Source organism: Fomitopsis serialis (genome assembly GCF_022376445.1).
Source record: "Fomitopsis serialis strain Sig1Antser10 chromosome Unknown B0H18scaffold_8, whole genome shotgun sequence".
Taxonomy (NCBI): domain Eukaryota; kingdom Fungi; phylum Basidiomycota; class Agaricomycetes; order Polyporales; family Fomitopsidaceae; genus Fomitopsis; species Fomitopsis serialis.
This window is the reverse complement of record NW_025954968.1, coordinates 503,602-529,163: the sequence shown is the minus strand read 5'-3', so window position 1 is coordinate 529,163 and position 25,562 is coordinate 503,602. Positions and strand designations below refer to the sequence as shown.

At 57.2% G+C, this 25,562-nt stretch overlaps 9 protein-coding genes across 9 annotated transcripts; 4 read left to right on the top strand and 5 right to left on the bottom strand.

Annotated features, from left to right (window-relative positions):
* Window positions 1-986: 986 nt before the first annotated feature.
* On the bottom strand, window positions 987-2,960 carry B0H18DRAFT_952006 (uncharacterized protein; the record flags this gene model as incomplete). Its single annotated transcript, XM_048042065.1, has 2 exons — window positions 987-2,589; window positions 2,773-2,960. 2 exons carry the CDS (start codon window positions 2,958-2,960, stop codon window positions 987-989), a joined length of 1,791 nt encoding a protein of 596 aa, XP_047897909.1.
* Window positions 2,961-6,450: 3,490 nt separating this feature from the next.
* B0H18DRAFT_983894 (uncharacterized protein) lies at window positions 6,451-8,387 on the top strand. Its single transcript, XM_048044647.1, has 5 exons — window positions 6,451-6,666; window positions 6,721-7,186; window positions 7,246-7,526; window positions 7,584-7,938; window positions 7,997-8,387. Exons 2-4 carry the CDS (start codon window positions 6,732-6,734, stop codon window positions 7,904-7,906), a joined length of 1,059 nt encoding a protein of 352 aa, XP_047897908.1. The 5' UTR covers window positions 6,451-6,666; window positions 6,721-6,731; the 3' UTR covers window positions 7,907-7,938; window positions 7,997-8,387.
* Window positions 8,155-9,024, bottom strand: B0H18DRAFT_646589 (uncharacterized protein). The gene is made up of 2 exons (XM_048038940.1): window positions 8,741-9,024; window positions 8,155-8,669 (listed from the first exon to the last, which is right to left on the bottom strand). Exons 1-2 carry the CDS (start codon window positions 8,912-8,914, stop codon window positions 8,241-8,243), a joined length of 603 nt encoding a protein of 200 aa, XP_047897907.1. The 5' UTR covers window positions 8,915-9,024; the 3' UTR covers window positions 8,155-8,240.
* A 733-nt stretch (window positions 9,025-9,757) lies between these two features.
* Window positions 9,758-10,085, top strand: B0H18DRAFT_983879 (uncharacterized protein; the record flags this gene model as incomplete). Its single annotated transcript, XM_048044646.1, has 2 exons — window positions 9,758-9,967; window positions 10,023-10,085. Coding segments are annotated over exons 1-2 (221 nt in total), but the record flags the coding sequence as incomplete, so codon positions are not given.
* Window positions 10,086-10,602: 517 nt separating this feature from the next.
* B0H18DRAFT_952004 (uncharacterized protein) lies at window positions 10,603-11,894 on the bottom strand (the record flags this gene model as incomplete). The annotated part of the gene is made up of 4 exons (XM_048042064.1): window positions 10,603-10,658; window positions 11,003-11,339; window positions 11,417-11,507; window positions 11,746-11,894. The coding sequence occupies 4 exons, from the start codon at window positions 11,892-11,894 to the stop codon at window positions 10,603-10,605; spliced, it is 633 nt and encodes a 210-aa protein (XP_047897905.1).
* Window positions 11,895-12,939: 1,045 nt separating this feature from the next.
* On the top strand, window positions 12,940-14,450 carry B0H18DRAFT_983871 (uncharacterized protein). Its single transcript, XM_048044645.1, has 4 exons — window positions 12,940-13,076; window positions 13,137-13,371; window positions 13,443-13,838; window positions 13,897-14,450. The coding sequence occupies exons 2-4, from the start codon at window positions 13,153-13,155 to the stop codon at window positions 14,212-14,214; spliced, it is 933 nt and encodes a 310-aa protein (XP_047897904.1). The 5' UTR covers window positions 12,940-13,076; window positions 13,137-13,152; the 3' UTR covers window positions 14,215-14,450.
* Window positions 14,451-18,097: 3,647 nt separating this feature from the next.
* B0H18DRAFT_1208172 (uncharacterized protein) lies at window positions 18,098-18,926 on the top strand. Its single transcript, XM_048036256.1, has 3 exons — window positions 18,098-18,284; window positions 18,362-18,391; window positions 18,455-18,926. Exons 1-3 carry the CDS (start codon window positions 18,232-18,234, stop codon window positions 18,843-18,845), a joined length of 474 nt encoding a protein of 157 aa, XP_047897903.1. The 5' UTR covers window positions 18,098-18,231; the 3' UTR covers window positions 18,846-18,926.
* A 161-nt stretch (window positions 18,927-19,087) lies between these two features.
* Window positions 19,088-20,626, bottom strand: B0H18DRAFT_1102089 (uncharacterized protein). Its single transcript, XM_048032541.1, has 6 exons — window positions 20,581-20,626; window positions 20,458-20,526; window positions 20,168-20,225; window positions 19,944-20,105; window positions 19,689-19,917; window positions 19,088-19,635 (listed from the first exon to the last, which is right to left on the bottom strand). Exons 3-6 carry the CDS (start codon window positions 20,188-20,190, stop codon window positions 19,174-19,176), a joined length of 876 nt encoding a protein of 291 aa, XP_047897902.1. The 5' UTR covers window positions 20,191-20,225; window positions 20,458-20,526; window positions 20,581-20,626; the 3' UTR covers window positions 19,088-19,173.
* Window positions 20,627-21,231: 605 nt separating this feature from the next.
* B0H18DRAFT_1115461 (uncharacterized protein) lies at window positions 21,232-22,406 on the bottom strand (the record flags this gene model as incomplete). The annotated part of the gene is made up of 5 exons (XM_048033268.1): window positions 21,232-21,435; window positions 21,488-21,895; window positions 21,954-22,199; window positions 22,264-22,322; window positions 22,382-22,406. The coding sequence occupies 5 exons, from the start codon at window positions 22,404-22,406 to the stop codon at window positions 21,232-21,234; spliced, it is 942 nt and encodes a 313-aa protein (XP_047897901.1).
* Window positions 22,407-25,562: the final 3,156 nt, after the last annotated feature.

Below are 25,562 nucleotides of genomic sequence, written 5' to 3'. Positions count from 1 at the left end.
GCGCAAGTGGGTCGTCGTTCTCATCATCTTCACACCCATCCCCCGACAGATCCAACTCAAAACGCTGATCCGTCAACGCGCAATCAGAGCCCCCGCATTCGCTCCGCCAAAAACCTTGGCTGTAGACCTAGTGAGCGGAAAGCCCTCAGCTCATCCACATAGACCGACTTACCCACGGTCAGACAGATGCAGACGTCAACAACAGCCGTTGACCGTCGATTCGGATCCTGACACCACCCTGCACATACCCCATGGGGTATTCCCCGTGGAGGCTGCGAACATCCAAGAGCCATGAATAGAACATGACGGTGAGAGCGACCGCACACTTGCGGAATCCTATTACACTGATCCTCCACGCACGTCAGCCCTACCCGCTGCGATGAAGCCAGTCAGCAACCACGCACGTCCACTCCGGTCCGGAACCCTCTCAAGAGAAGGAACAGCAGATACTATCAAGTAGTCAAGGGTGTAAGATACAGGAGGACCCGTCTAGATACGGCCGCTCGGGCGTACTAGGTGGTGAGTGAGTAGTAGGTAGTACGCACTATGCTAAGTATGCAGAGGCCATCACGGCTGTTGCGTGGATGCATGGACAAAAATGAGGAAAGAAAGTGAACCGCGCGTCGCGTGCGGCGCGGCAAAAAAAGCTGGCCTGGGTGGTATCAGTGTGGCAGTACTAGTGGTGGGGAAGAGTGGAAGGTAGGCAAGCAGCGACTTCTCTGTGATAGGATGGGGAGTGCGGGGTGGTATGCATGCGGAGTTCGATGAGGGGTGTAATGAGGTTGTGCAGCGTGTAATGGAGCAATGCAAGTCATGGTGAATGAAGAGTCCACAAGGTAATGACCCATGTGAAGGGTCAAGGGGAGGACGAAGAGCGTAGAGGGCAGGAGGGGAGGGAGGGAGCATCGCTATGTACATTTTGGCCGCCCTTCACGACCGCAGACGCGCCCAGTACAAGGTTGAGCGCACGGACCCGAGTAGATGGGTCATCTCGTCCGCTCCCCCTCCCGCTCCCCCTCCCCCTCGCCGATCCCCTCCACAACCGTAAGCCCCTCAATCTCCGCCTCCAGCGCCCAGGCATCCCCGCCATCCATGTCTGGTGGCACAATCACGCTCGTCTTCTCCAAGGCAACTGCATTCCTCTCCCCGACAGTCACCATCTCCCTCAACTCCCTCGGCACGAACGGCGACCCCCCAACGCCCGGACTCGACGGGTAAAGCGAGAACGGGCTCGGCGGGGCGAGCGCAGGGCTCGGGAGCGCCGCGAGCTTCATCTTCTTCAGCGCCATGCTCGCCGGCGCCTGCATCTGCATCCGCATCCCCAGCGGCAGCCTGCCCAAGCCCAGATTCATCCCCAATCCCGCACCGACACTCGCCGCCGCATCAGCCTCTTCCGGGGCCCCGTAATGGCCGACGTCCACCTCAGGGTAGATCGAGCTCAGAGGCGGTGTCTGCCCCGCAGACGACGACGTCAGCCGCGCCGCGAAGTACTCGTACTCCGCCAACGCCGGGTGCGCGTGTCCCCCGAATCCATGGCTGCGTCCGTGTGCACGGGCTTCGTCGCCGTCCTGGTCCGCATCCGTGTCCCCGTCGTGCTCGTCTGTGTCGCTCTCGGACGCGGAACTCAGCGCGGGTGTGGAAAGGTCCGTCGGCGATAGTGCGCGCGCCGGAAGGTCGTTATAATCCTCCGACTCGTCTGTCTCTCCGTCTGGCGAGACGTCCAACGGGCTGTCTGAGCCTGAAGCGGCGGATGTCGTTGACAGGGCTGATGCGAGGGCTGGCGGGGACGGTGACGGCTCTGGGATGGGAGCGAGGGTCGGTGTTGGTGCGAGCTCAGACTCGGGCTCCATAGCGCCGTCTGTCTCGGACGCAGGTTCCGGATGTGGCTCTGGAAGCGATGGCGGGAGTGCGGATGGTGGTGAGGGCGGGGCGACGAGCGGGAGGAAGGTCATGTTCATTCGCTTTTGAGATACTGTCAGCCGTACCGGTTCTGGAGGAGGTGGCGGCGGGGAGGCGGGCTGGACGGGTAGAAGCGGGATGAACGAGAAGGAAGGTAGGCGGCGGACAGGTGGCGGGGATGTGGCGGTTGGTGTCGACGGGGAGGATACGGGAGAAGGCGATAGGGAGTTTGACGGCGACAAGGGGGAGGGTAGTGAGGGAGGAGGAGCCGAAGGAGGTGCAGGCGGCGTCTGCACGGGTGAAGGTTGTGGCGGAGGTGATAGAGTTGGTTGCGGTGATGGGGAGTCGAGCCTGGAGATGGGCTCGGACTCTGCGAGCAGCTCTGGACTCGGAGGTTCGGGCTCGGGTGGGGTGTCGAGCAGCGGTAGCAGCCGGATGGGGACGGCGTCGAGGTAGGGGAGGATGTCTGCGTCGAGGTTCGCGCACGGCAGCCGGGTGGTGCCGCGGTTCTTCCACTTTGAGGGCGTGTGGCTGGGCTGGGCTGCGAAGCGGGAGACGGGGAAGGGTCTGGACGAGGACGCTGCAGCGGTGTAGGCGGTGGGGAGGGAAGTCGTGAACGGCTGGCGGTAAGTGGGAGGCGGGGCGGGGCGGGGGAGGGAGAGGCGGAGCTGCTTGAGTTCGAGGACGTCTCTGCGGGCGGGGCGTGAGCAGCTGCTTTGAGGGTGCAGAGGCGCAGAGGTGCCTGTCCGGCTGCGAGCCCGGCCAGCTGCATGATGCGGGCCATGACGTCGCTCTGCACGCTGGCCGCCGGATTAGGCAGGCACGGAGACCGGGCGTGCATGACTCGGATCGAGCAAGGGAGCAAACACTCACTCGTAGGATAGCTTCGGGGTCACCGGCGCCGGCGAACGGTCCCACTCGTCCACCTCGAAGACCTCCTCCAGGTCGTCGTCTGCGCAGAACGACACTGTCTTCTGCAGCTGTGGCCGCTCGCCCGGCGAGGGTGGCGCGGACGGGTACGGCGAGTACGGCGGACTCGGGCTCTTCAGGCAGCTCTTCATCGCGTGGATCGTCCGCGTGTGGAGGTTAGGTAGGGATGCAGGGTCTAGATGCGCTAGCGGGAGTGCGGATCGTCTAGAGTGCAAAATTGAGCTCGGAGCACTGCGGGTCTAGGAGTGTGTCGTGTGCGCGTCGCGGGTGGTAGCGATGGCCGTCTAGAATGCTAGCGGGTGTGCTGGGGCGTCGAGTGAGCGGTGCGGGGTGGGCGAGGGAGATATAGGGCGGCGGCCGGGTGAGCGGGAGGGAAAAGGTCGCTCCTCTGCCCGCCACGTGAGCGCCAAAGAGGGCGATCCCGGAACGCCCGCGTTTGTCGCGACGGAGCCTTGACGGAGCCCGCCCCGCCTCCTCGCGCCCGTCGTCGCCCAGTCCCCTTGACGTCGCCGGCCATGTCTTCTCCCTCACCTTCGTCCCCCGCTGCCTCCCTCACCTTCCTCTCCTGTTGCCTCCCTCTAGCTCTCCCTCTGCACAGTCGTCCTCCAGGCACGTACACGAATGTCGGCTCCGTGCGCCATATTTGCTTCCGCCCTCCTGCTTCCGGAAGCTCACTTGCGCTGCCAAAACGCGTCGAACCGCGCTCATGAGTGCCGTCCCTCGTGCTCCCCAAGGACGTAAAAAGCCGACGCGCGATAGGCACGAGGGGGCGCTGGACGGTCAGGCGGGGCGGATCTAAGCGTTTCGTGTACCAGTGCGTGCGGTATATGATGCTATCTATGTAGCTCTTTTCCATTTCGCGGAGTTGACGCTGCTGGCCACCGGCGCAGACGTCGCGCGCTGCGTGTAAGGTGTGTCACATCGCGTTGCTGTTCGTTCGAGCTGTAGGCCCGCCGTCGCGTGGGCCATCCCTCTGCCGTTAGACAGCTTGTAAGTATTGACATCGCTACTTTTCACTCCGTAGTGCGTTCGAGGTCTTTGTCCGGACTCAGGATGTTCCAGTCCGCGCCTCCAGCGCTCTTGAACATTTGAAAATTGAACAGTCGACGGTCCCATTCTCCTCCGCCACATAGGTCAGGAGCGTGGGACGCTCGAGAAAGACGTGCAGGCGCAAGTGAAGGGCCGCAAATACCAGGTAAGCTTTCATCCTTCCGTGACCTACGCGTCATACGCTGAACGGCTTGCCGCGCAGGGCTTGCTGGGAGACGCGCGGGGTGGCTCTGAGCAGCGGGTGTATCCGCCACGCCGAGTCGAGTCTGGACATCCACAAAGGAGGGATACGGCAAGATGAGATAGCGACGTCATGATTCGTTAGACACGAGGAATCTCACTCATTGACATTCGATGTATGATCCGATGTGTACGTTGCTGGATAAGGCGATACTCATTACATCTTCTGTGAACCTCGTAGGCAGGAGGCGACACACGACCGCCAGGAATGATCTCAGTCCGAGTGAACATCGTGCAATAGACTCAGGGTGGGATCGGACAGTCAGGGATCCAGCCATGAACGAACGGCGCGAACAAAGACATTCATTCTGCCACGAAACGGCCATACACGACGAACTACGAGATACTCGGGAGCAGCGACGGAACAGACGACACTCATCATCGACTTTGGCGCGAGTTGGTTTCCCCCCGCACGAATGCGAGGGTACTTATCCCGAGGACCACGTAAAGGTCCGCGCCCGGACGAGCACCGCGTCCCCGCGGTGCCCGCCCGCCCTCGGGTGGCCCAACTTGCTGCTCTTGCACTAGACGCAGCCATGTCCTTGTGGCGCTTGACCCTTCGCTCTTGCCAGACCCCTTGAAGCCAGCCCAGTGAGTTTCTTACGGCGCTTGACCCTTCGCTCATGCCAGAGCCCTAGATGCTAGCTCCCATGACTTTCTTGCGGCGCTTGACCCTTCACTCAAACCCGAGCACTTGAGGCTAGCCAATCGGCGCTTGATCCTTCGCTCATTCGAGCACCTTGGGGCCAGCCTCCTTCGCCCGACGTCGGGCTCTTGAGGCAGCCCCTGCTTCCGGCGTTTGACGTGTCACACACATGTTGCTCTGTGTGATCATATCTTCTCTTACGATCCATTGGGCACTTGAAGTACGAATGGTAGTGAGTAGGGGACGTACGAGACGACTAGCGTGCAGACGTACCATGCCCCCAATGGATATCGCCGCCGAGTTTACTTTACTCGGACGCAACAGGTCGGACAGGCGGAGCAGGCGCGGACAGAGACAAGACAGACAAGAGAAACGCACGCAGTCCAGAGGGCAGGCGCCTTAAGTATCACGGCGGCTGACAGGGCGGCTGGTCGAACTCGCGACGCGTCGGTGGCGCAGGCTGTCAGTCGATGATCGCCACTCGAGGTCGCGTGTGGCTGGCAGGGACCGATGGCGAAGCTTCGAACGCGGTGTGAGCGTCGGTCTACGCGCCAGAATCAGACTCAGTGCGTCCTTTGGGAGGGCATGGTAGACGTACTGTGCGCGACGACGCGTGCCCTTTGTCGACGAGTGGCGTCGTTATGGCGTCGGCATCCATAACCGGGAGCGGCTGACGAGGAGAATCACTTGAGAGCAGAGCCAGAGAGTGAGCGACTAAAAAGCACGGGCGGGAGGTAGCCTGGAGGTGGGAAGAGAGGAGGAGGAGGAGGAGTCGCGGTTGGGCGGAAGAGGGCCGCATCTCGAGGTCCCTTTATACGTTTGGCACAAAGGGCACGAACACGTGGGTGTCACATCGACGAAGGGAGTTTTCTGCATTTGGGTGTTTGTGGGTCCACCTCGAAGACAACGATGGCTTCAAACGGCGAGGCTATGGTCAGCGCCATGCGGACGACGGGTATGATAATGCCTGATGCGCACGATATGCCTGATTGGTGTACTCCGCGGCCGGCACGAGTAGGAAACGGGGCGCGAAGGCGGGAGTGATTCTAATGCGGCACAGGACAAAACATCCCTGGGTGGATAGCCTAGTAACACGGTGAGTCGAGGACTCCGCATCAGGGCGAGCGAGACGGTAGCGTGACGTAGATAATATTCCGCGACGTACCGCAAGACCTGCAAATAGGAACATCGACAGAAGATCAGACAGACAGCTACGCTCGGGGTCGACTCAGGGAATTAAGCTAGTCTGGTGAAGTGAGTACATGATGTGTTTAAGTAGAGACTTCGACCCGCTTTGTCTGCATCAGCGCAAGTTCCAGCGAGTATCCTTTTTTTCACTGTAAGCTATAGGGTTGACAGTGAACGTCGGGGAGAACGACATACTGTACATACGTGACTGGCAGTCGACTCCGAGTCAGCCTGAGACTCGAAATTCACAACCTCACGAGGCTCGGCCCATTGGCAACTTGGTGCCATGAATTCTAGGTTGCCCGAAACCAAACTGGAAGCAGAAAAACGCTTTATATCATGATGGTAGACGTCGTATAGGCCTGGAGTCTAGCAATTTGAGCTCAGGCCAGGCTGAGGCTGTCGGCGCCTGTCGCAGCTGAGTGACTTGATGGCGGTGGTGGCGTAGATCTCGATCGCTGGTGGCTGTGGTGCCACCGTGCCGCCGCGTCGGTCGTCACGGTTCTGCAGCGGCCACTCAGTTCAAGTTCAAGTTGTCGCGCTCTCTTCGGAGGGCCAGTCGTTCGTCGAACACCCAGACTTAGGATCTCCGAGGTGCCGGCGTTATAGAGAAGCTCTCGCGCGTCTGCCCACATATGGCACGAGCATTGTGATCAAACTCAAGGTGCGCCACTTGGGATTGACTTTGGAACCGAGGTCGACACCAGTCTAAGGTGCGATGGGCCGATGACAATGGATAGTAACCGTAACTTGAAACTCGCCTTCAGGTTGTGTTTCCATGCAAACAATGCAGCGCGACTACGAATCCGGAGTGCATTGGGGGACGATATGGCGCACCGGGCGACTGCGCGTCCATGGCGAGTCGTACTCATTCCACTCACCTGGGATAGACGGAATGGAGGTTGAGGCCACGGCAAACTCTTTGTTGATGACTCTGTTCACAATCGCACCCCGCCACATGGTCAATGCCTCAGCGCCCGGTAAACGCCTCCACACAATCATAGAGCTTGCGCGCAATCTCCCCGTCACCGACCCACTCCTGCAGTTCAACTCGCATACCGCAGCAATCGTACACCTAATCTCTCATCTCCACGATTTGATGGTCCAGTATACCCCGGTAAGCATGGGCTTGCGGTTCCGACGGCTAAAGGGAGTCGGGCTGTCGGGAGAGCAGGAAAGAATATTGGATAAGCCACTTAAGAATATTATAGACGAATTGCGGGCGCAATCACCGTGCGTCTCTCCCAATAGTCTTGTCTTCACGGCATTCTGACTTCGGTGCAAAACACAAGATATGGGTATGTTCCAAGACATGCAAATGATGTCTTTGAAACCGAGAAGTTACTCCTCCATTTGGAATTGCCGCATACCATTGTATGCGAAATCTTGGATTATGCGGAGTATTGGGTCCGGGCGGTCGACAAAGCAGGGAACGTAGACACTGCTACAGAGCCAGATCCCTCCTACGCGCCACAAGCGGTCTTCTACTGGGCCCGTGTACGGATTCCGGAGTCTGCGAAAGTGCACAGATCGGTACGTAGAATCATATTCACCATCGAATTATCCGACATCGGTGAGTGTCTCAGTTACTGCGAGACATTCGTGTGAGAGTTGACGTACGTACTCACAGACTCATGGTTGTTGCCCGAGTCCATCTCGAATAGTGACATCCCGTCACATATATGGCTCGAGGTTCAGGCCAGAAGCAAGCCGACCCAGCGCCGTTTGATCGTACGCGATTTCACGGAAACGCCTCGCCGGCCCGCCATTCATCTGGTACAATGGGACGGTTTCCGTACAGATGACGACTGCGCGGATGCGGAACTACAGGAGTGGTTGAATAGCCTCCGACCCGGCGACGAGCTAGCCATTTGTACTACAAGGGAGGCTAGCGGGGGAATCTTTTCTAGTATGGGGAATGTGAGGATAGAGATATATTGCGCATGCGTTTAATCACCGACTCATGTTTCTCGTGCGATCCAAGGGTAGGTACGATGCTGCGTATTCAGCTATTGTGGCTCTGTTGACGGCTTGACCCAACAGGATATGTTCTCGGGCCTTCACGTTGATAGCGTGGATATCGAGTGGGAACCCCGGACCTTTCATTTGGCTCATGCGGTATGTCCTTACTGGGGAATAGTCCCAGCGCAGCGCCTGCCGTCGTAACGCTCAGTGTACTCAGATAATAAATTACATCCCAACGCCTCGTGTGTCCCCAAAGGCCTTGTGCATGCGCAGTCGCATCTCCCTGGCAAGGTATCCTCCTGACCGCATCGCATGATCATACTCAGCCTGGCGTCTGACCTCCCACGAAGACGCGCGCTGCGACCATACCTGCCCGCTTGTCCAACCACCCCGCTTCCGAGTCCCTCGCCCACGAGCCTGCACACCAGTTCCAAAGCGCGACGCCCACGGTCTGCACGCACCACCCGGTGTAGCTCGGGTGACGCACAACAGAGTCCAGCCCGCGCGTGCACAACTGGTGGCCTTCTTTCACCGTCACCTCGCACGTGAAGAACCTGTCCAGTGTACGGAAGCATGCGACACGGACCGCCGCACCGAAGATGATCAATGCGAGGAAGACGGACGTGGGATGTGTTAGTACAGCTGCACCGCTTCCGACGAGCTTTCGGAGGAGAGACTTGCTGAACTCGCCTGGATACTCGCGCGCGATGAGCACGGCGGTGGTGCACCCGGCACTCGCCCACGTCATGTACTGGCAACGTTCACCACAACGTTGGCGTCATCACGGATATGTACGTTGAGCCCGAGCGTCGCTACACTCACCTTGACTGCGTCCCCCATCCTCCTCGCAACCCTGCCAAATATCCGCTCCGTAGGCTTGACATTCTTCCTCACTTTGTCGTCCTTCGGCGGCGGTGTCGGCGCCATGCTCGAGCGATGGGTCATATACGCCGCGACGCCCAATAGGGTAACGTGGAATGCTGTTCGGGCTGGCATAACCTTCAGAATCCCTTGGGTTATGGTACCGTGGCGTAAAGGAGACTGGCCAGCAGATGAATAACGGTGACCTGGTACGAGAGTGACCTCAGGCTCGCGCGTCTGCTCAGATATGGTACGAGCATTGACATCAAACTCAAAACGTGCGACTCTGGAACTACCGAGGTAAATACCAGGTGCGATGGGCCGACAGCGATGTCTACTAATCGCAACCTAGCCATGCGTTTTCATACTGTCGAGACGCAGCACGGCCACGAGGTGTGTTGGGGAACGATTTGGCGTAGTGGGCGACTATGTGTCCATGGCGAGTCGTACTCGTTCCACGCTCCTGGGGTAGATGGAATGGAGGTTCAGGCCGCGGCATATTCACTGCTGATGACTCTGTTCCAAGTCGCACCCCGTCACAAGATCGATGCCTCAGTGCACGGTGAACGCCTCTACGAGATCATAGAGCTTGCACGAGATCTCCCGGTCACCGATCCACTCCTAGACTTCAACTCGCATACCGCAGCAATCGTACATCCACTCTTTAATCTCCGCGATACGATGGCTAGTCTCACCTGGCCGTCTGCCCCGATAGGCTTACGCAAGCGGTTCTTACGGCTGTTTGGAGCCGGACGAAGTCAGGGGAGAGCAAGCAGGCTTTCGGGAGACCAGGAGGAAATCTTGGATCAGCCGCTTCAAAAGATTGTAAATGAACTACGGGCACAATCACCGTACGTCTTTCCCAATAAGTCTTGTCTTCACGGAATTCTGACTTCGATGGAAAAAGATATGGATATATTCCAAGACATGCAAATGATGTCCTTGAAACCGAGAAGCTACTCACCCTCCATTTGAGATTGCCGCATACCACTGTATGCGATATCTTGGATTATGCGGAGTATTGGGTCCGGGCGGTCGGCAAAGGAGGGAACGGAGGAACTGCTACAGCGCCAAATGCCTACTCGCCAAAAACGATGTCCTACTGGGCCAGTGCACGGATTCCGGAGTCTGCGAAAGTGCACAGATCTGTACGCAGAATCGTATTCACCATCGAATCACACGACATCGGTGAGTGTCTCAATTACTGCGAGGCAATCATGTGAGAGTTCACGTATTTCCTTAGTCCCGTTGTCACCGGAGTCTATCTTGAATAGTGACTCCCCGTCACAGATATGGTTCGAGGTTCAGGCCAAAAGCAAGCCGGACCAGCGCCGTCTGATCGTATGCGATGATACGGCAACGGCTCGCCTGCGTTCAATCTATCTGGTGCAATGGGACGGTTTCCGTACAGATGACGATTGCGCGGATGCAGAACTACAGGAGTGGTTGAATAGCCTCCCACCCGGCGACGAACTATCCGTTTGTACTACCACAATGGAGGGTGGTGGGGGAATGGTACATATAGGGAACGTGAGGATAGAGATATATTGCGCGTGTATTTGAGTACCGACTCTTGTTTCTCGTGCGATCTCAGGGTAGGTACGATGTTTCGTATCCAGTTACCATGGCTCTGTTAACGGCTTGACCCAACAGTATATGTTCTCGGGCCTTCACGCTCCTAGTGTGAATGCCGAGTGGGACCCGGTGCCTTTCATTCAGCTCATACGGTATGTGTTCACTAGGGAATGGTCCAAGGGCCCCGGCACAGCGACTACTGTCGTAACGCTCATATGGTACCATTCATAGTCGTAGTCTTCCCGTGCTTAGCTGGTACTCGGCTTCTCAACTCCACCCCAACGCTTCGTGTATCCCCCAAAACCTTGTACATGCGTAATCACATCTACATGCACTCGGTCAAGCCGTCAGGGTTTAGTAGACGTGAAGTCTGATACGCAGTTGACGGCACCGAGCGGCGTATTGTGCAGGGGAACGCCGAAGGTAGTCGTGGATCAGTCGGTTTGCCAAGGTGAACTCTTGCCTCACTGTTTTGCGGGCTTCCTCACGATCACATATGCATCGACAGTCCGCAACGAAAGAAATTGTATTGGCAGATAGGAGCAGATTCTGGTACTAAGATACATCGGGTTGCGCAAACGACATACCTCCAACCTCGGATTCGGATTCGGCGCGAGTTAGTTTCCCCTCGCACGAGTGCGAGAGTACTTATCCCGAGGACCACGTAAAGGTCCGCGCCCGGACAGACACCGCGTCCCCGCGATGCCCGCCCGCCCTCGGGTGGCCCAACTTGCTGCTCTTGCACTAGACGCAGCCATGTCCTTGTGGCGCTTGACCCTTCGCTCTTGCCAGAGCCCTTGAAGCTAGCCCCGTTTTCTCTTGTGGCGCTTGACCCTTCGCTCGTTCGAGCACCCTTGAGGCCAGCCTCCTTTACCTTGCGGCGCTTGACCCTTCGCCCGATGTCGAGCTCTTGGGGCAGCCACAGCATCTGGCGTTTGACCATCACACACTCAGTCGACGCGCTCTGTTGCGGCGCGTATCTTGCCTTACGATCCATCGGAGGCCTGAGATGCGACTCACAGTGAGTCGGAGAAGGGGACGATGACTGTCGTGAGGACGTACCACTTGGCCAATGTCACTGAATATGATCACCACCGAGGACATTTGACTCGAACGCAGGAGGTCGGACAAGCGGAACAGGCCCAGACAGAGACTAGACAGACAAGACGATACGCACGCAGTCCAGATTCAGAGAGCAGACTCCTCAAGTAGCGTAGCGGCTGACAGGGTGGCTAGTCGAACACGCGACGCGTCGGTGGCGCAGGCTGACAGTCGAGGAACGCCGCGTGTGGCTGGCAGAGACCGACGGCGAAGCTTCAACGCGACATGAGCGTCGGTCTACGTGTCGAATCAGATCGAGGGCGCCCATTGAGAAGGGGTGGTAGACGTACCTTTGTGCGCGACGATGCGCGCCCTTTGTCCACGAGTGGCGTCCATGTGGCGTCGGCATCCAGAATCCGGGGCGGCTGACGAGGAGAACCACTTGCCAGTGAGAGCAGAGCCAGATAGCGAGCGACCAAGTGCCGTGGACGAGAGGCATCTTGGAGGTGGGGGGAGAGGAAGAGTCGTTGGGCGGCAAAAGCGCGGCCGTCGAGGTCCCTTTATATGTTTGGCCCGAGTGGCACAAAGGCCGCGAACACGTGGGTGTCACAATCACAGACCCCGCCTAGTCCATAGCGTAGGCCCGCCAAGGCCGTGGACTCTGGAGCGGTTCCCGGATTTGGGCATTCAGGTTTGTGGGTCCACAATCGAAGACAAAAGATCGCTGAGAACGGCAAGGCTATGGTCAGCGCCATGCGGACGACGGGCATGATAATAGCTGATGCGCACGATATGCCTGATTGATGTACTCCGCGACGGGCACGGAGTGATAGAAGAGTGCGGAGGTCAGAGCGTTTCCACCGTGATGGAGGACAAAGCATCCCTAGACGGATACTTGGGTGACACGTCGAGTCAGGGATTCCGCGATAGGGCGTATAGGCCAGTGACCACTTCGAGGGATGTGGGAAGGTAGAGATGCATCAATACCGCCGCTCTTGGCTTGTGGCGATGGAATGACTCAGAGGCGTCCCTTTACTAGAATATGTTCGACTCCTGGTTCATGTTTGACCTGGGGGAAACTAGAGTTCCACCAGCAGCACCCAGTAGTGTTTTATACAATTTGTCACTGATACATCTGTTAGTGGAGTAGAAGACTTCAGTATTCGGTCAACGCAAGTACCAGTGCGCATCCGAGTCCGAGCCGGCGGCGACTCGGAAGTGCCAGTCGCAATGTGCCATCGTCAATTGCCACAAACTAAAAGTTAGGACAACAGTTTCCAATGCATAAAAAACACTTACAGCAAGCGTTGGGTCCCTTTGAATTACATAGCCCTGAGCGATATGGGTCGTGCGACGCGAACAGACAGCATGAGGTCGACAGCCACCGTAAAGCCATACCGGTCGCCCGAGTCGCCCGACTGGCCGCGGGAGCAAATCGCAATCTCGATCACTGACGCCACTACGTCACGAGATCACGAGATGCCGCTCCGTCGTCCGAGCCTCGGGCCCGCTCAGACGCACAGGTCGAGCTGATGGCTATGCCTGGTTCGTCTGTTTCGTCTGCTCACTGCACGCATTCCTTGAGCGGAGTATGCTCCTGATACGATACGCTTGATGGCGGAAAGCTCAAGCGGCTTCGCTGCTGACTGCTGAGTCCAAGGGACCATGCTGTACAAAAACTGTACGGGCGCGCCGTGGTACGCGCGATAGTACGTTGGCCTGACACTGACCGCCTGCACAGCGTTTATCCTTACGACATGCCCCTCTGTATAACTCCACCACGATTTGGTGGATCTCTACTTACGCGAACAACTTCCCCCGACATGCCCCCGCTCGCCTCCGTCCGTGCGTCGAACGCGAACTTCTCGCCAGCCTCGCCTCCAGTTGCGATCTTCCTCGGCGGGACGTCCGGCATCGGACGCGGCACCGCACAAGCCTTCGCCAGACATACCAACGGCAACGCGCACATCATTCTCGTCGGGCGGAACCGCGCCGCCGCCGACGCGATCTTCGCCTCCTTCCCCCGCCCGCCTCGCCCGCAGCGAAGTACGAGTTCGTGGAATGCGACGCGAGCCTGATGCGGAACGTCGCCGCGACGACGTCCAGCCTCCGCTCACGGCTCACGAAAGTGAATTACGTCGTGCTGACGTGCGGCGCGCTCCCGAACGCGTGGCAGGTCCTGCGGGGCGCGCGGGCGCCAACGGCGGAGGGGATCCCAGACGCGCTGCTCGCGGTAGCGTACTACGCGCGCGCGAAGTTCGCGCTCGACCTCCTGCCACTTCTCCGAGCAGCGCGCGAGGCGGGGGAGGACGCGTCTTTGCTGAACGTGCTCGCAGCTGGGCGCGGCGGGCCTGTCGATTTGGACGACTTGGGCTTCCAGAAGCCGTGGAGTGTGAGGACACTGCGGCCGACAGTGATCACATACACGGACGTGATGGTCGAGGTGCGTACCGCTTGGTAGCTTTGGCCCAGCAGTTGGCGGCGTGCTGAATCTCTCGCAGAGCCTAGCAGCCCTCGCTCCCGGCGTGACCTTCACGCACATCTTCCCTGGGCTCGTGAGCACGCCACTGCTCCCGGGCTGGGCACGGCCCCTCGCGGACGTGTTGTGCACGTCGATCGACGACTGCGGCGAGTACATGCTCTACGCGGTGCTCGACGGCGGAGGAGGGGTGAGGCGAAAGGGCCCGCGCGGCGACGACATCGGGATGGTGGGTTATTATGGTGGAGTGGAGGTCCGTGAGCGCGTATGGGCGCATACGATGGAGGTGATCAGCCGTGCGTTGGTGACTACTGGGGATAGCGGGTGGTTCGATGGCTGAGGTTTGCATGGCTGGACTCCCTGCCGACAATGCAATGTTAATTTATGCTGGACTAGGCGTACGGATCGATGACTGGGCCGCCGAAGTGTACTGCTTCTTGGTCGCGCATGTCCGTATGGGAATGGGAATGCGCAGGTTTGAGCTCGTGTACTCGATGGGCTACTGTTTCGCGAAGCCGAAACCCCTTCAGCGCCAATCGAATGCATCGTCCGCATACTGAAGTCGGGGTTCGCGATCCGACGCTGAGCTACATAAATCGTGAGCTCTAACTTGCCTCTCGACCCTCTTCTAATCCATCTCTCCCGAGGGGGGTTGCGCCCGACTCCCAAGAGCGACGCACCGTGCTCGTCCAAGGCGACCTAGGCTCGTACACATCACCGTCGTCTAGGCTGTCTGTCGAGCGCGAGCATAACTGGAGTGCGGCGATGGGGCGCTGCGCTGCGAAGGCGGGACGATGAACAGCGGGAACAGAGGATTATCAAGGCCTGCTGGCAGCGCGGTGTGACGTTGTTGAGCGTGTAGCGTTATGCGATCCGCTCGCCGAATCGACTCTGAAGGAAGGGAGGCAGCACAATGAGATATGTGGCCCATGAATCATTAGTCGCGATGAATCTCACCCAATGTTCGATCGCCACGCTGGAGGGCGCGACGTTATACCTTGAGTGAGCAACAGTAACGGACAGCGGAGTTACCGCTGCCGGGAACGATCAATCAAACTGTGTTGTACATCAGCAAGTGTATTCTCCTCCTACACGACGACCGTACATGACAAAACACGAAACGCCGAGAGCTCGAAAGAAAATACTCATCATCGACTTCGGCGCGAGTTAGTTTCCCCCCGCACGAGTGCGAGGGTACTTATCCCGAGGACCACGTAAAGGTCCGCGCCCGGACAGACACCGCGTCCCGCGATGCCCGCCCGCCCTCGGGAGGACTTGACGCAGCCATGTCCTTGCGGCGCTTGACCCTTCGCTCATGCCAGAGCTCTGGAAGCTAGCTCCAATGACTTTCTTGCGGCGCTTGACCCTTCGCTCGTGTCAGAGCCCTGGAAGCTAGCTCCAATGACTTTCTTGCGGCGCTTGACCCTTCGCTCGTGTCAGAGCCCTGGATGCTAGCTCCTGTGACTTTCTTGCGGCGCTTGACCCTTCACTCAAAACCGAGCTCTGGAGGCTAGCTCCCATGACTTTCTTGCGGCGCTTGACCCTTCGCTCGTTCGAGCACCCTTGACGCCAGCCTCCTTTACCTTGCGGCGCTTGACCCTTCGCCCGACCTCGGGCTCTTGAGGCAGCCACAGCTTCCGGCGCTTGACGAATCACACACATGTTGACGCAACTCTGTTGCTGTGTGTGACCACATGTTCCCTTACGATCCATTGGGCACTTGACGTACGAATGGTGGTCAGTAGGGGACGTGCGAGACGACGAGCAGACGTACCAATCTCCCAATGGATATTGCCGCCGAGTTTACTTTACTCGGACGCAGCAGGTCGGACAGGCGGAGCAGGCGCAGACGGGGACAAGACAGACAAAAGAAACGTACACAGTCCAGAGGGCAGGCGCCTTAAGTATCACGGCGGCTGACAGGGCGGCTGGTCGAACTCGCGACGCGTCGGTGGCGCAGGCTGACAGTCGATGAACGCCACTCGAGGTCGCGTGTGGCTGGCAGCGACCGACGGCGAAGCTTCAACGCGATGTGAGCGTAGTTCTACGCGTCGGGTCAGATCGAGGGCGCCCGTTGGGGACGCATGGTAGACGTACCTTTGTGCGCGACGACGCGCGCCATTTGTCGACGAGTGGCGTCCATACGGTGGTCGGGTACACAGAGCTTGGCGCAGCCGACGAGGTATACCACTTGAGAGGAGAGCCACATAGCGAGTGAGCAAGAGACGTGGACGGGAGGTAGCCTAGAGGTGGGGAGAGAGGAGGAGGGGGAGTCGCGGTTGGGCGGAAGAGGGCCGCATATCGAGGTCCATTTATATGTTTGGCACAAAGGCCGCGAACACGTGGTATCACATCCACGAGCCCAGTCCGGTCCGCAGCGTGGACCGCGATACGAGGGCGGTTTCCGAATTTGGGTGTTTGTGGGTCCACATCGAAGACAAAGCAATCGCTGGAAAGGGCGAGGCTGTGGTCAGCGCCATGCGGATGACGGGCATGATAATGGCTGATGCGCACGATATGCCTGATTGGTATACTCCGCGACGGGCACGGAGTGATAGAAGAGTAAAGAAGAGTGCGCAGGTCAGAGCGTTTCCACCGTGATGGTGGACAAAGCATCCCTAGACGGATATTTGGATGACACGTCGAGTCAAGGGGATTGCGCATTAGGGCGTGTCATTCGGCGACGGTCTGGTGGAATGTGCGAAGTAGAGCTCTGCGACTGTCTCTGACCACTTGTGGAATATCACCATGATCTTCAGACGCGACGACGTTCACTTCAAAGGAATCGAAATGCCTTCAAGCTCACGGCTTTCATATTCTGGTCCAATCTCGGGCAATTGGGGTCGCGATATAAGCATAGTAGCAGCAGGCCTATCATGAAATGGCTTGCTCTTCGAACAGAAGGCTTCAGTTCGCGACCAGCATTCGGGACTCGGAGTTGAAGTTGCTGAGTGCTCACAGCCACAGCAAAGCCACAGTGGCGGTGACCAAATCGGGATCTCGATCATTGATGCCACCGCGTCACCAGTCCGCTCCCGCCGGGCCGCCGTATGCTGGTCTCGGTGTCAGGCTCTCGTCTGTCACCCAGCTTCAGCTCCTCCGACCCTCTCATATTTGTCAACGATATTCCAGAAAACACTGTTGTTGCTAGTGCTGCTTGCCTGTGCCCAGGGCATGGACCGAGCTTGAGGTGCTCCCTAGCCTGAGGCTGGTAAGTTACACGCTGTCAGCCGCCGTCAGCCTGAGTCCACCCGACATGTCCAGCTCAGTGCGCGAGGGTCCACCACGCATTCCATACCCGTGCGCCCCGTCGAGAGGGAATCAGCGAACGCATCGTGCAAGCCTCTGGGTAGCTGTACAAGGTCGCCTCCGGTGCGATCTTCGCTACCTTCCTTTCGCCCACCTGTACCATGTCCCGATGCAGAGTATGGATTGGGCAGTGAAATGCAGGTATCATACGCTCCATGGAATCAACGGCGTTTCTCGTCGGTGAGCGATCTTTGAGCATACGTTGGACGTGCAGACTTTGATGCTTGGTAGAGCGGTCACGGCGCGGGTATTCCAGGCTTGTGCGCGAGGAAAAGAATAGATGAGCAAGGTTGATAACACCACTGCATTTCAACTTACAGCGCATCTTTGGCCGTCACGGTCCGAGCTGATGCTTTCAGGCTTGTCATTCCTCTGGAGCTCTACTCGTGCACCTACTTACCGTGTTCGGATCTAGATACCGGGTCCGGCGGCACTTAGACAGATCAGCACTGCGTGTAGGGCAAGAGACACCCCTGGACGGGGGTCCGGGGAAGACCGTACACGAGGAGCCACTGGTTAACGTTCAACACTGCAACGTTAACCATCGAACGCAAGTCAAACAGAGGTATCATCGCATATGTCCATCTGTAGCCTACGTGTGCCATCAAATGGTAAACAAACCTGAGCCAACCCGATAACGTCGTTCAAGCATCGTTCTGAAGGCTCGGCGCAGGCAAAGCCGCGAGATTAGCTTCTCAGCACTGAGTGTACTTGGTGTACAGGTGGGCTGACCGAATACAGCCAAGAGTCACAATGTACTGCCTGGTGCCTGATCTCACCATCGCCGCATTGTTCCGTCGAGTCATGGGGACCAGGAGACCACGTCCAATCTTCGATTGTCTAGTTGTTCGTGCCGGCGTCTGAACAACACAGCATCGTTTACCGCATGTATATTTGATCGAACCTATCGATAACTTTAAGCAACCTCTCGCCTTACAGAGTCTCCATCCCAGACGTCGTCACAGGGCTACCGGTACCGTATATTCGACCGATATCATACGCACGAATCGCTTCAGAGTAATCGGTGTTTCGAGTAAGGATTGCTGCGATGTCGGACACGCATCCAAGTTCTGCTATGCAATCGACAGATGGGAAGACATCGTGCGTGTTGCCCCTTCGATGCGCGACAGAACAAGCTTTGACTTGACGTGACTTATATTTTGACATCCCTCATGCAGCGAGATTCACGAAGACGGCGGAGTGTCACAGTGAGTCTCTGTTCAAAAATGTCCGAGTCACCCAGCTGTCTGATCCCGTCTTTCGTGCACCAGACAAGCATGCTCCGATAAGAAAGCATCGGGCCCGTCTGTAGGATCTCGCAAACATATCGACGCGAGACCCGTCGACTGGGGCTTCTGGGTCATATTCTTCACCTCTATGGGATTCTTCTTCGGAATCATCGTGCTCCTCATCCAAGCCGAACGCGAGAAGGTGCTCAGCGAGCGTTTTCGACCCGTCGGCGCGTCGGCGTCTCTCGGGGGCGAACAGCATTGGCGCGATGCTTTGAAGCAGTGTGAGATTGAGAGGGAGCGGTGGAAGGCGGTGGCAGAGGAGTTCCGGAGCTTGCTTGTGGCGGAGTGCGGCATTGGTAAACAAGGAGATGCGCATGGTGGGCCCGATCGGGGTCTGCTGACAGAGGGGAGACTCCACGATGAATTCTAATGTCAGCTGTGGTCAATGTACATGATATATCAGCATTGCATTTTCCGGAATTGATGCAATTGCTTTGGCAGTGACCCCGGGAGGACAGTGTCGGACTGAATGGCCCATCAACAGTGTAGGTTGCCAGATGGGCAGAACCCGGTTTGAATCGTTCAAGTCGACTACTAAAGCAAGTGCATCGACAACTTTGTCGTATTAAATACATTGACATAACAAACTTCTCGTGCTATGGATACATAGAGGCAGTAGCGTGTCCCACCTTAAGTTACATATCATGTCTGCCATTTCGAAGTACAATTGATAGGGCCGAACGTAAGACTGTCATAAGTTATCCTTGGATTCCCCACATACCCACAGACGATTCATACCGTGCTAGTGGGTACTCCCCCATAGTGTAGTGAACACCACCGGCGGTCCCATTATCCGCACGAATGCCAGCGCCATGCATAGCCTGCACATGCCTTGTCAGTGCATCCTTGCGGCTGAACGTCGCGAAGTTACATCCGGGATGCTGGCACCGAACCTTGCCGCACTGCAGGTGCGTGATGCGGACGTGTTTCGCGATCATGCGCTTGAACAATGGTCGGCCACACCCCTCCCACTGACATCGGATCCTGTCAGTGGACAGCTTCCATTCGGCCTCTGTGTCTGCGAAGTGGTATTGGAGCAGGTGTCGATTGAGTATGGCTATGCTAGTACCAGGGAGGTAGCCGTGGCAGCCGTCCCACTGGCATCGGATTTCAAAGTCCCCTCCGTGGGGTCGCTCAGCCGTGACGACTGCGGGCTGGGGCTGAAAAGAAATCAGTACCATCGCGAGCTCAGCAACTTGATGATCAGGCTTACCGTGTCCGGTGTCAGCAACCTATACAGCTGCGGGTGGATCGAGCTAGTCGCAGGAAGGATAGGCGGGGTGTCGGGCGATGCCTCAAGCATTACGTGAGGACCGAGGATGTAGTTGCGTATCAGTGTGATGATCTCCGAGGCTGCCCGGGGCAGGACTGCGCAGGAGGTGACATGCGAGCGGAAAATTTCCACGACGAGGTCGTACTCCCAGTTCGTCGAACCCGTCTCGCTAGTAAGGGGCACGGTCTCAGTGACAGCAGCATCCAGAAGCTGTCCGTTTTGCCAACGTCCGCCGCGTCCACCGCGGTCACGTATTGCGCTACAAAGGTGTCTTCGCCCGCAAGACTACCTTGAGCCATCTGGGATGGGCTGCTAGTATGAGCGGGTTGCAAGGTATCGCAGACTTGCCAGTACGCCCTGCGAATAATAGTAATGTGAGCACCGGCCGACTGATACACGGTAGCGACCGCTTAGCTCACCAATTATTCAGGCGATTGGGCATTGTTGTCGTCTAAGTCGACTTCAAGGTTGGTGGGTCTGGTTCCTCTCTCAGTATATATAGTAGAGGTCGCGGCACGGGTATCAATTTCAAGGTGGCCTGCGCCATCACTCTGGGGTGTCATACAGAGCCTTGCATGGCTAAAAAACACTGGTTTCACGTTGATACCACGAGCATCATAGCGCAGTGATTGTGCATGCTGAGTGATATCATGAAGAGCGCTCGGTAGTAGAGGTGATTGGACCAACATCGGAGGGGCACCAGACTCACCAAAGACCTGCGGACTTCAAGTTCAGATGGAGACTCCTGAGTCGGATGAAGCAGGTCAACTGAAAGGCGCTGACGTGATCTGTTGGCCATCTGAGGTGTAGTGATCAAGAATCTATCACTCACTCACTATGCGCATTGCGGGCAAACTTAGCTGTGTGTGCTCATCAATGATCGGCTTGTGTTTTCCGCGTTCCGTCTCGTATTTGCGCTAAATTTGAATGATACTAGCAACATTGACAGGACGAGTCAGATAATCACCACACCTTCGAATTCGGCCATCTATAGTTGAATGCTGTCCTAGCACCTATTGACCAACTGCCAGATTGTGTCGCGACTGGTGCCATAGTCATGACTCCACTATGAGGCATGCTTCTGCTTGTCGGAACTCAGAAGGCACCATTGCGGTACGTTGTTCTACCTGTCGCGATTTGCCACTCAGCCTGATCATACGTGGGAGAGCGCAGCAGCACACTCACCTAGGATTCCCTGCGCGCATCCGCACGATACACGACCGCCCTCCTCCACTAAGCAAGATCGTGTTTAGAGTCTGCCTAACTTATAGGCTATGGTTATGGGAGATCAAGTAAGTAACATCGCGCTAGGCGTCTGTCATTAGACGAAGTGTACGCTTACCTCACATACAGTACTGTCGCCCGGCAGCGGTTGCGCAAACCTAGTCAACTCGAATTCGGAATAATATACTTACTGAGACTATGTGGTATGTACAAAGATCTGTGGCTGCGAATGCATGACAATGGCACCTCTCGATGTAATCTACTGTAGCTCCGGCACAAGATCAGTTCCTTTGCCAGAAAGAATGAAGTCGCGTATATTCCCGAGAGCACGCAGCTCCATCTCTTTGACAGCGTCGGCTGTGGATCCGCCTACATGGGGAAGCAGAACGGCGTTGGGAATATCATACCAGCGTGGGTCTATATTTGGCTCGTTGTGGAAGACGTCGAGACCCACGGCGGACAGCTGACACGCGAACGATGAATCATCAACAAGATCAGAACAGCACGGCACCTACGTGATTGTTCTTGAGAGCCTGCATCATGGCTTCCTCGTCAATAACTTGCCCACGCGCCGTGTTAATAATCACAGCGCCCTTCTTCAGCTTTCGGATCATCCGCTCGTCCACGATATTCCGGGTGCCCTCCGTGAACGGCACATGGACGCTGAGTACGTCTGCCTGCGCGAGCATATCGTCGAGATGATCCACGTCATAGTACTCGCACCACTCAGGTGCGGTCGCAACTTTTCGTCGGTTGTGATACACGACGCGCATAGGGAACGCATGGACCAGTTCGGCGAGCCGTAGCCCGATACCGCCCAACCCAGGATGGCGACGGTGCGTCCCGTGAGGTCGTGTGCAGTCGCGGCGGAGTGGGATCTCTTCCAATCCCTGCTCGCAAGCTCTGCTCGGCCGCGGAGAATCCTCGAAGCGCAGATATCAGCAGGTAGAGGGCGGTGGTCGCTGTCGTGTCGTCGAGCACGCCAGGAGTATTCGAGACGCCAATGCCGCGCTCCTTGCAAGCGAGGACGTCGACTTTGTCGTAGCCGACACCCGTATGCGCAATCCACTTCACTGTGGAAGGGAGCTTGCTGATGAGTTCGCTGTCGAAGTTGCCTAGGCGTCCTTTGGACTGGTTGCGCTCGTAAAGCCCGATCGCGCCTTCCAGTTTCCCTCCGGGTGAAAGGGCGCGAATGAAACCGTCACGGTCTGTAGACGGATCTAGTTGCTATCACGAGGAGATTAACGGTCGTTCCGTGACGATGCCCAGAAGTAGACGAGACTGTACTGACTAAGACTTCCGCGACGCCTTCAAGCACCATTTTACCCTCATCCTCGTACACAACAGGATCTAGAACCAATCTGGTGAGCCTTCCTTGGCCATCCGATACTTGCTATATGCACTCTCACCACATAGGACCACACGAGGTAGCATCTTGGCAGCGATTGCTTTCAGTCCCAACTGTTGGAGATAGTTCACGAGCACCTCGGAACGAATCACGGCGAACCGGATCGGCAGCGTCCTCTTGCTGACAGAACTTGAAGCCCCATCATTGTGTACACACGTATGTATATACGTGCCACTGCCAGTGGTCTTCCGGGGCGGAGGTGATGTTATCGCTGATCGGCGGCCCGGCGCCTTGAACATCGAGCGATCATGACGACACCTTACGACATGTACTCACGATCGTTCGTGACAATATATCATATGCATACTAAGAAAATCAAACAAGTTTGACTAAAAGTATTTAATGCCACCGCATCCATGGCATTAGCAACTTCAATACAAGATCGGCTGCTGGCTATGATGCTTGGTTCCAGCAGACTAAGTCAGTTGAAGCGACTATCGCTGTGGTCCCTCAAGTTCTGCGGACCGTGTCTTACAACTTGAGTAGACGTTGTGTAAGCCGAACTACTGTGGACGCCATGATTCGGGGTGGTGACCGACCGTACGCGGACTGAGGATCACTGCTAAGGAATTCGACTTCAAATGGGCGAACACAGAGAAAATTGGGCAGAACGCACATAATGATAGTCCGGGAAGCGAATACCTCGAGCCGCACGACGGCTGACAGAGCGGTTGGTCACATTAACGACGAAATGTGGCGCAACCGCCAGTGTGGCGGCGGAGGCTGACAAGCAATGTGTCACACAGTCGAACTTCGTGCCGCAACCGCACGACGTACTCTTGCACAGAGTCGCACGCGTGCGCCTCTTGAATTGATTGGTGGCAGAGCGGGGCGCTGAGTCTGATCGTCGACAGGTCGACAGCAAAGTACCACTGGCAGCTAGGAGAGCACTGGAGGCTGATATAGACCTGAATTTGGATTCTTCTTGAGTAACGGGGGTTTTCACTTTGATTAGCTCCAGAGCCATGTTTAGCCTTGACGGTTCACTCGTTCAAGCTCGCGGAGTAGCAACTCGCGACGCCATCGCTAGACGCTGTCGGTTCCGAAGTTGTAGGTCAATGCTTCGCCATAACTCTGGTGGAAATTTACTCACTGATACATGCCCTCGTTTCACATCGCACTTCATGATTCATGAATCAATAGGTGGGCCGACGGGTGCATCCCGAGCCGCCCGAGCATCGGGGCGCGCATCGAAACCCGAACGCCGTCGTTCACCCAGAGTTCGCGCCTACGCGGCAGCCTAGCTGCATTCCGACACCTAGAGGTGAGGATCAGTCCGTAGACAGACAGTCTCATCAACAAACTGAAGCTAGTGTCGCTCACTGCGCGTCCGGGGTCCCTCCCTCCCCGTCAGACTGCGTCTCGCGGAGACGGAAGCCTCGTCGCTGGGGCCCGTCGTCTTCATTCGGGCGGGATTGTGGTGCGTCTTCCGCGGCAGGTAACAGCGGTTGAACGATCTGAAGGTGCCAGTGAGTTCATCTGAGTCAATGTCCCATCGTCTAGCACGCTGTCGGGCTGCGTTGCTCTCTGTCCGTCTGGGACGGGTCTCTCGGAGCACTCTCGCGCTGCCAACGGGCGAGCGGTGGGTATGCCTGAAGTGGGGACGCAGAATGCGAGCGAGTGATGGTGCGTCGGTAACGCGCACCTGTCTGGTCTGTAGCGACTCTCGGTCACCGCCAGCTGGTGTGACTACATACTCACGTGCCCGTGACGCGTCGCGTCGCGCTGCAACAGGCGCGCGTCGAACGTTCGAATTGCCCTCTCCAAGTCCGAGTCAGCGATCCGCTTTCAAATCCCCAATGAATGTCACCCATCCTGGCCCTATGTATCTTCCCTCGTAGCCCTCCGACCGCGCAGACGATCCCAGCAACCATCCGTACTGCACGCCACTCCTACCGCTGATCCACAGTAGGGCTACGGGCACGCTCACCCACCCAATGTCCGAGTCCGAGTCCGCGCGGAGATCACGTCCGAGCGACACTGACACTGCCGCTGACGCTACAGTAGCATGCATTGAACACGTATGCACTGACAGGTCGCGGCATGGCGGATCTTGGGCGGATCCGCACTACTTGCTTGCTCTGGATCAAGCGTCATGCATTATTCAAGCGGCAAGCGGCAAGCACGGGGCTTACGCGTACGCCCGGTCTGTCCAGCTCAACCGCGCGTCCTCAGACTCGGAGGAGATGAACGTGGACAGTCCTAGTCCGGATAGAGGCCACCGACGGACGGACGGACGGACGGACGGCGGATGCGGCCGTCCGTCGTCGCGCTCGCGCCGATCATCAACGCTGCGAGCGTCGTATGCGAGGACAATGTTCTGAACTGGGATACATGCCTACAACATGCACATGGGCGAGGTGGAACCAGGATGTTGCGTGACTTCCTCTCTTTCCGTTAGGAGCCTGAGCTACCTAACTCACTCGCTAAGTACGCTCCCCGTCGCACTTCTGACTCAGCCCCTGCTCAGCCCCCTTGTACTTTTGAAGTATCACGGAACCAATTCGAGGGGGCGTCCCAGACTGGTCTTGATCGCAGTCTGAAGCTGCAAGACCGGTCGGATGGTGTGATCTGTTCGAACGCTTACTGATGGGAGTTACTAGTCCTGCTCATCCCGTAGCACGTATGGCAATTCCCTGGTCTGGAGTGCGGCACAACGCCAGTGCAAACTAGCCTGCAGGGGCTGCTCCGCCTAGAGACCGACGTCGCCCGGAGAACTGTGCTATGATATGATGGACTGCAACTTAGCGTACTGATGAGTAAGGCCTTGCTCGCGCCTGTGTTAATTTATGGTCATCTCGGCGAACGCGCATATGTGTCTGATCCCACAGCCCGTCGAGTTGCCGTCCGAGTCGACCCAATCCGAACATAGTAGCATCCCCCCGCGACTGCAGCGGACAGCTCTTAGACCGCAATGTGCCCTCGTACGGATTTCCACTGATAGATACCATGATCGCGCACAGGTGGCTCCGTCCAGCACGAAATTGATTGATTATCCCTGCTACTACTTACGCACTTGCACAAGACTGGTAAAGTATATCAGATCGTAGAATGTAAAGCGACGCATCAATGCTGTAACTGTAACTGTATTGTAAAAGATGATGGTAATGCACGGGGACCTAAATGCCGAGGCGACAGAACGGGAGATCGAAGAGAGACTAAGAACGAGCGTCGTAGGGTAG